The 8,461-nt window shown below is 45.8% G+C and overlaps 1 protein-coding gene across 1 annotated transcript; it reads left to right on the top strand.

Annotated features, from left to right (window-relative positions):
• Window positions 1-2,262: 2,262 nt before the first annotated feature.
• Window positions 2,263-7,004, top strand: LOC308189733 (small ribosomal subunit protein uS2). Its single transcript, XM_080580137.1, has 7 exons — window positions 2,263-2,394; window positions 2,598-2,765; window positions 3,327-3,445; window positions 4,843-5,088; window positions 5,926-6,054; window positions 6,275-6,443; window positions 6,866-7,004. The coding sequence occupies exons 2-7, from the start codon at window positions 2,633-2,635 to the stop codon at window positions 6,958-6,960; spliced, it is 891 nt and encodes a 296-aa protein (XP_080436263.1). The 5' UTR covers window positions 2,263-2,394; window positions 2,598-2,632; the 3' UTR covers window positions 6,961-7,004.
• Window positions 7,005-8,461: the final 1,457 nt, after the last annotated feature.

Here is an 8,461-nt window from a genome sequence, read left to right as displayed (position 1 = left end):
GGAGCATTCTTATTAGAAAGGCACAAACATTGACTATCGCTTGCAGAAGACACTGGCAATAGTGCCAGCATAATCCAGAAATGTAGCTAGGTCTGGACAATGACAATGATTTACACAAGCATAACAAAGTAAATATCACTTCTTTTATTTTTTCTAAGAAATGCCAATATCAGGCTTTTGTATGCTCCCTGAAAAGAACAACGAGGAGAAAGATGATGAAGCATGTGAAGTCTGATCACTTTCTGCTCCTTCTTAAAAGCAAACAAACAAAACCCAAAACCAATAAACTTCAAATGTGAAATTATCATGTTAATGTCCACTGCAGAACAGGATGTGTAAGTCAAGTTTCAGTTTAACCTACTTTTATTGTAATTTCTCTAAAAGACAGAGACAACCTTGGTACTTTAAAAAGTAGAACATGGCTGAGTAAACTCTCTCACAGCATGCAACACCGTGTTAGACAGTGCTAATGAGGAGAGAAGGAAGGGGAAAGTAGAAAAGATGCTGTAGCCTCTTAGAGACTGCCTCCCACTGCACGCAATTTAGAAGCTAAATAGAATTTATCAAATAACCATAAAACCTTGAATTTTACTTTCAACAGGAAAGCAGAATTCTGAAGTGTTAAAGTAAATCTTTGATTTCTCATCATTTCAAGAGTTCAAAAGAAACCTTAAATTTTCTCCTAGAAACAAACAAACAAACAAAAAACACACAGCATACTTTGAAGAGGATGCACCCAACTTACAATTTTACAATTTTTTAAATATACTTCTCCCCTTCAAACACTCACGTTAGAAACATAGTATTCACACTGTGATCCTAAAATACGTACTTGTGTAACATAATGTTGTAACAACAGCAAGCATAAATTAATGGGTGATAAATGTCATCATTCTCATTCAAAAGTTCATAAAGATGAAGTTCAGCTCAAAAATGTGGTTGCTATGTGCACAGACTTGCTACATACCACTTCTCAGAAAACATTTACAGTGGTGGTGGAAAAAAAAAACTGCACAGGATAACATGAGAAGCTATTCCGTGCTGAGGAAGGAACGGCAATTTCCTATGATGTTACGCATTGTAGCACTGCAGTGACCATATTACAATATGCTTCGTGCACAGCAGTCAGGCAATTCATGTTTCACGCCCCCTGTTTTAGCTGCAGTGTGTCACTAAAGTGTTTGCTAGCCATGAGCATGGCACTGTACAATAAGGTATCTGTCACAGGAGGGCAGGTCCAGCAGTGACAAATTGTGCAGCCTCACACAGTGGACAAAGTATTCTTTTGCTGTAGCAATCTGCAATTTTGTTGCACAAGCAAGGAGAACCATTTTCGGAGTTTATAAACACTTTCCAACTGCAGTAGTAGAATAATGCAAATCTTTTGATTCAGCTGATCAATAGATGCTGGTACAGTGATGGAAACATCTGCTAGTTGCTGATATATTTGGTGGAGCTTTGTAGTATTCCTAAAGCAATCACTGAGGGCAACCTGCAAGGAGGAGCTCAGCAAGCAGCAAACCATCTGCAATACCAGGAAGAGCACTGCTTGGCAAATCAATATGAGTCTCAACGGGGCAAAGGCCAACCCTATCTTACACGAACTGTCCTTTGAACAGAAAAACACAAGCTGATTTTAATGAGGGAAGGGGAATTGTTGCACAGAACGACAGGCAAGGCATTACTTCCATTAGAAACAAAGGTGCCATTCGTCCCCTGTGCTGTTCAGTCCATCTCTAAGGGAGGCAGAGGAATGTGCTGCAGGAAGAGCCAGCTGCACCCAGCTGACGTGCTAAAGCAAAACCTGACTGAGAATTCTCCCCTGCCTATTGAACCAACTCCTTTTTAGTTTCTGTCCCAAATAAAGATAACAGACATGGTAAGTAACATGACGACAAATACAATCTCAAGTGCTTATCAAAGGGAAGGAAATGCTTAAAGACAAAATTGAAAACCCAAGGAGCTTGATACAATGAAGCCAACACCATGTGATTTATCTGAATACTTTTGCCCCAGAAAAAAAAAAAAAAAGGTAGCTCGTAAAATCAGAAGGCCCATTGCTCCTTTCTGGAGTGAGGATTTTGACCAGCCTGCTTTAGCGATGAAAACCCTGCGGAAGCAGCAGCAAAAGCGCTCTCAAGGGCAGTGCTAACTGCCCTGACCCTCTCCTCCTCCCACGGTTTCCGCGTAGCATAAGCAGCCCGCCCGCCATGCAATCAATAGGCCTCCCCCGGTCGCTAGGCGCCTACTTCCCTAGCAACCAGTGGAGCCCCGCCCTTCCTGAGGGCGCGGCGCTCCCCATTGGCCGGCGCAGGGACCATATATAGGCGTCACGGGGGCGGGCCTCTCCCTTTCTTTCGGCACCCGCCGAGGCCTCTACACGGCGTTGGCCGCGTGAGTCCCGGTTCTTGGGGTCGGGGACGGCCGGGGGGCAGTGAGGCCCAGCGGTTCTCTGTGTGCCTTCCCCTCCCCTCCCCCCCCCCGCTGGGCCTGGCCCTCGGGAGAGGTCGAGGCACGCCGGGAGGGGCCGAGGGTAGACGGCCAAGATGGCGGCCTGGGCGCGTGCGGTGCGTGAAACGGGGTTCTTGTGCCCGCAGGTTCCCCGTCGTTGCTTCCCGAGGGAAACCCCACAATGTCCGGAGGTCTCGATGTCTTGCAGATGAAGGAGGAAGATGTCCTCAAATTCCTCGCTGCCGGAACCCACCTGGGAGGCACTAACCTTGACTTCCAGATGGAGCAGTACATCTACAAGAGGAAAAGCGATGGTAGAGCCCTGGGGTGGGAGGCAGGCTTTAGCTGCAGCTGGTCCGGGTGGCTGCAGGGATTTGGTGGGCAGAGCTGGGGAAACATGGCAAGTGCCAGTGCTTGAGCTTCCCGGTAGTTGATGGGCTTAAAAGTATGGTAATCCTTAGTAGTTAAGTCATGTTACTCAAAGAAGTAGAACAAAGCACTGATTTTAGAACTCAGTAAATGATTCAGTACTCAATTATGGTCATTTCTGCTAGATATTTACTATGGTAGCAAAATGATTTTAGTGTTGCAGTAGTAATCTTTGCTTCTTGTTAGCACTGAGCTAACAAGACTCAGTTGCAAGCTGAGCTGCAGTGTGTTAAAATGCTGCAACTCTTGCCAGGTCCTGGTCTGTACCGGTAGGTGCTGGAGTGTGCAACCTTAAACATATATGGTAAGATTTTTCTTTGCACAGCTTTCCACTATCTAGAGTTTTAAAGTAAATACAGTCACATGACAAATTTATTAGCAGAAGAGCGCTATCTTGATTTAGAAACTTGTTTGATGGTTACTCTAAATCCTTTTGTCACCCATAGGTATTTACATCATCAATCTGAAGAGGACCTGGGAAAAACTTCTCCTGGCAGCCCGTGCCATTGTTGCTATTGAGAACCCAGCTGATGTGAGCGTCATCTCTTCCAGGAATACTGGACAGGTATGGGCATTCTTTGCTGGTGATAAGGCCTTCAGTCCTGGGAGCAGGACTCTATTGCCATGCATCATGGCATGCCAGTGGCAGCTTGATGATAAAAGTTGAAAATTCAAACTTTGGCACTAGTAACACTGTTTCAGAAGCATTCTTCATGTGTTATGCTTGAAGTGTAGAACAGTTCCATGGAGGGTTCTCCCCTGTCCCCAATTCCCATAGGTTTTGGGGAGGATGTGAGGAGTTTTACTTGTTTTTTTAATCTACCTTTGATTATATCCTGTTGGATTTCCAGTGTATTAGTAGTCAGTCCTCTGCACCCCCAGTCACCCATTCATTCCTTGAGTCATCAGCATGGCTTTTTGGGGACAAAAAGCATGTGATAGAAAGGTTTTCAAAGAAGAAATAATTCTGTTGTTGAACAGGAAATAGTAACATATTTTTTAATTTCTCGTTTTAGATTTTTAGCAGAAAAACTGTTTTCATAGCAGGGGATGTGTTGCACCCTTCGACTAAATCTAATTGGTGCTGAAATTTACCTGTGAGCTCATTTTCTTTGGAGTAATCCATGTGGTGCTACGAATGTAGGGGAAGATGATGAACAGATCTACAGAAGAAAAGGACGAGTTCCTATTTACTTGACCTGCACACTGTTAAAGCTTGATACTCAGGTCAGCTTCTGGCCAATGAGCTCTCAAGTGTCGGAAGTGTGCTACAGCAAACCAGATGGCAGGGTTTTTGCTAATGCCAGGAGAGGAGCTCCCTCTATGATTGGGATTTAATAGTAGGCCCTGCCACATGTCCTGCTGGTTGATGCCTGGGAAATTGAAAGCTGTTGCAGGTGACTGCAACTGTAGTCTTAGTAGATGTGGTTAGTCTGCATATATTCATTAGCAAGCTTCTCCTGTAGTCAGTGAAGTTACACTACTCGATAATAGATGGATGTAGGAATAGTGGATGTAAAATGATTTTTCTTATGGATTAAGAACAATACAATGCGACCAGGGGCATGGTCTAGTTATGGAACTTTGTAGGTCAGACTGATGGCTGGACTACGTGATCTTGAAGGTCTTTTCTAGTATAGATGGTTTTATAAAGCCATTTTACATCTGCCCTTTCCATGATTTGATTTTGAGACTCTTAATTTTGGAGTAGAGCATGCAACTAAATTAGGGTGGGGAAGCTTTTGTTCTGTATATTGACTTCATGCATTGCTGGTGGATATGATCTTAACTCCTTTTTGTGGTGTTGTAGGTATTTTTACGTGCTTTTATTGCTTTTAAATTGGTGCATGAGCCTTGGTTGCACAAGAACTGAAAGAAGTTAATTTGTGTTAACTGACAGCACACCAGGACAAGTTGTTTGAAATTGAATATCCTGCTTCACATTTGTGGTCTGTTTTGCAGCGTGCTGTGCTGAAGTTTGCTGCTGCCACTGGGGCTACTCCTATCGCTGGACGCTTTACCCCTGGTACCTTCACAAATCAGATCCAGGCAGCTTTCCGTGAGCCACGACTCCTGGTTGTTACAGACCCTCGGGCTGATCATCAGCCGCTGACAGAGGCGTCTTACGTCAACATCCCCACCATTGCGCTGTGCAACACTGACTCCCCACTGCGCTATGTGGATATTGCCATCCCCTGCAACAATAAGGTTACTGATTTGAAGCATTGAAAGCTGCTTTCTCTAAACATGCACTGGGATGCAAGATGAATGCATTTTTGCAGGGGAAGGTTGGGGTTGTATCTGGAATGTTCACAAAGTGATTAGCTAATTAAGGTTTCTGGTAAGTCAGCGGGTGGGTCGGGGGGGAGGAGGTGAACGGCACACATTTGGAGCTTGGAGCTGAGGCTAACTTCTGGCCAAGGAGCTCTCAAGTCTAGGACGTGTGCTACAGTAACCTGGCAGGACTTACTGACAGCTGGAGGGTCTTTTTGGCCCAATGAAGAGTTTGGTAGTCGTTCTTGCCACAGTTCATTGATATGAAAGAAAAGTCATGTCAATTCATGATGAAACTGATGTGAAATTTTGTCATGCCAGAAACCACCTGAAAGGTAAAGTTTAGGGAATTAGGAAACTTTTTGATCCCTATTTAAACATTGTTATTAACCAAAGCTAATGTAAGCCAAATCTGATTATATGTGTAAGATTCATTTAAGTTTCTTCACTTCTTTGTACTAGTGTAAATGATGAGCATAATCCCTGTCTTTTGGATAACATTTCTGTGACATTGGGCAGGAGAATTGATTATCAGGCTAATTCAGATGTTGGTAACTGCAGTGCTGTGATAATGCCGTAGAGACCTGGAAATGGTGCTGTGAATTTGAAAAGTTGCCATGTCCTGAGTCCAAGCACATAGCAGGTCTGTCAGGCATTAGCAAACAATGCCTTTCTCTTGCCAGGAAGAGTCTTGGTTGCAAACTAGTCTTTTCCTCTTGTAAAGGCTTAGCTTTGAAGCAGATCTTAATGTAACTTTCTTACCCTGTTCAGGGAGCCCATTCAGTGGGTCTGATGTGGTGGATGCTGGCTCGGGAGGTCCTGCGCATGCGTGGCACCATCTCCCGTGAACACCCATGGGAAGTCATGCCTGACTTGTACTTCTACAGGGATCCTGAGGAGGTAGGAGAGCTGTGGAAGGCATTGTGCCAGTATGAGGTGTGCTGCTTGTGCTCATGCCTGTGGTCCTGTGCCATTGAGGACAGGCTTTGCCAATATAATGGACTAGACACTTCAGGTGGTAGTTAATTGTCTGTTGTCAATTGGTACTTACTGACTGCTGAGTGGTAGTGTGGGTGGTGAGATGTTTCTGGGAGATGTCAGCTATGCCCTTCTGTTGCAGATTGAGAAGGAGGAGCAGGCTGCTGCTGAGAAAGCTGTTACGAAGGAGGAGTTCCAAACTGAGTGGACGGCCCCAGCTCCTGAATTCACTGCTCCTCCTCAGCCTGAGGTTGCAGATTGGTCTGAGGGAGTGCAGGTCCCATCTGTGCCGATCCAGCAGTTCCCCACAGGTCAGTTCGGGGGGTGGGGATGTCCATGGGTCTAGGGAGAAGAAATGAGTCTTCACTGTGATTAGCTGCAGGGGTGTTCACAGTGGTGGTGTGCTGATTTGCCTGTCTTAAGCAAGTCTCACTTCCAGTATTTTGTAGTGAAAACTTGGTACTCATCAGATGGCTCTATGCAAGTGTTTTCCAGCACTGTCTCTAGACATTAAATGTATACATTTTTAAGGCAGACTTGATGCAGGTGCCTGCCTTGGCTCAGTGTTCCTGGAAATCCACGATAAACTATTCTGGGGTCATGAGAAGAGCACTGGGTAGTTTCCATGTGTACTTCCACCTGCATGCGCAAAGAGTGGTAGAGTCTGTAATGTGGTTTAGTGGGTGGAAAAAGCAGGGGTGCACTGAGAATTTTGTTGCACTTTCATTTGCAGAGGACTGGAGTGCCCAGCCTGCCACTGAGGACTGGTCAGCAGCTCCCACTGCCCAGGCAACGGAGTGGGTTGGTACTGCCACGGAGTGGTCTTAACTATAGAACCACTGAACTGTGAGAATAAAGTTTGGTTTACTACACATCCTGCTTTGTGTGAGTGCTGCTTGGTGCATCTTTTTCCTCTACTCCCTGTTGGCGTGTGAAATGTAGAATACTATACTGAGTGGTGTGGGTCATAGTCCGTGGTCAAGGTGTGTTCTTTGGAATATATCTTCAAATGCTGGATGAAGCCTCAACAGAGGAGCCGGAGGAGTGCAAATTCTATCTGCACTATTAATTTAGTGTCCCAAGACTTATTTGGAAGGTGTTATTAACAGCTGTGAGCTGGCCAGGCTGCTGGTCAAATGCTTCCATGCCAAGGATGTGCATGCACAAAGATGTCTGCAGAGATGTCTGCAATGACCTGGTCAAGCAGCTGAGGGAGCAGAGATCAAGGAGCTTGGATTCACAGGATGAGGGCTGCTGTTGGGCTGTGTGTGCTGGGTGGTTACCGGAGGCTGGTAGGGAGTTGGTGCAGAGAGGCTGGGGAGTGAGAGGATAGTGGGGTGCAACTCTCATGAAGTCAGGGCTCTGTGCAGGCAGTGGGAAGGGGCAAGAATCTGGTGCATCCGACATGACAGGAGAGCAATATGGTCATCTCAAAGACCTTGCAAAGGCAAGAAAGCCCAAGCTCCATGCTACAAAGAAGCAGTGGTGGCCAGAGAATGCACATGGAGGAATGGTGAGTAGAGATTCCTGTGAAGGGGAAAGCTAGAAGCTTGTGCCTGTGCATCTGCAATTGCAGAACAGGTATTGTGCCCTGGTAACAGGAGAAGAGGAAGTTGCTCTCTTGAGGGAGACAACTGGAAATGCCTGAGCCTTAACCAAGAGTCTCCAGCAGGAAGGCAAAAGAAAAAGGTAGGCACTGGGGACTCCTTCGGGGGGGGGGGGGGTGAAGGGGAGGAGGCATCTATCTGTCAACCTGACCTGACACCCTGTGGTCAGCAGGGATGTGGCCAGGGGAGGTCTCTTGTGCTAAGATGGACTACTGCACTCAAGAAGCAAAGATGAAGAGCCTGAGGACCCAGGTCTCCTTGATCCTGTCAGAGGGGCAGGAAGGTAAAGGAATGTAGTTTGGGGGGTGGAGACCGGTGTTTAGCTCAAGTCCCCAGGACTAAACAGGAGGCATGTGAGAGCAAAGATGGCTGGTGTGACTGCAAAGCTGTTCTACATCATTTTTGAAAGGTCATGGTAATCCAGGAAAGTTCATGATGACTCTCAAAAAGTAGGAATCAAACCCACCTTCAAGAAGGTGACAATGATCTGTTCAGCTACATACCACTGCCACTATTGTCCTTCTGTCCTGGTTTTGGCTGGGATGGAGTTAATTATCTTTATAGTAGCTGGTATGGTGTTTTGGATTTAGAATGAAAAAGTTAGTAATATCGAGCAGGGCTTATGCTAAGTCAAGGATGTTTCAGATTCTTATGCTGCGCTGCCAGTGAGGGTGTACCAGGAGCTGGGAGGGGACATTATCAGGACAGATGACCCAAACTGG

This window comes from Anser brachyrhynchus (genome assembly GCF_964034855.1).
Source record: "Anser brachyrhynchus genome assembly, chromosome: 2".
NCBI classification, from domain to species: domain Eukaryota; kingdom Metazoa; phylum Chordata; class Aves; order Anseriformes; family Anatidae; genus Anser; species Anser brachyrhynchus.
The sequence above is the reverse complement of the archived record's forward strand: the minus strand, read 5'-3'. Positions and strand labels throughout refer to the sequence as shown.

Coding starts and splice junctions, on each gene's coding strand:
- LOC308189733 (XM_080580137.1), top strand. CDS start 2,633: ATGTCCGGAGGTCTCGATGTCTTGCAGATGAAGGAGGAAGATGTCCTC. Junction 2,766..3,326: donor CTACAAGAGGAAAAGCGATG/GTAGAGCCCTGG, acceptor TGTCACCCATAG/GTATTTACATCATCAATCTG. Junction 5,089..5,925: donor CCATCCCCTGCAACAATAAG/GTTACTGATTTG, acceptor TACCCTGTTCAG/GGAGCCCATTCAGTGGGTCT.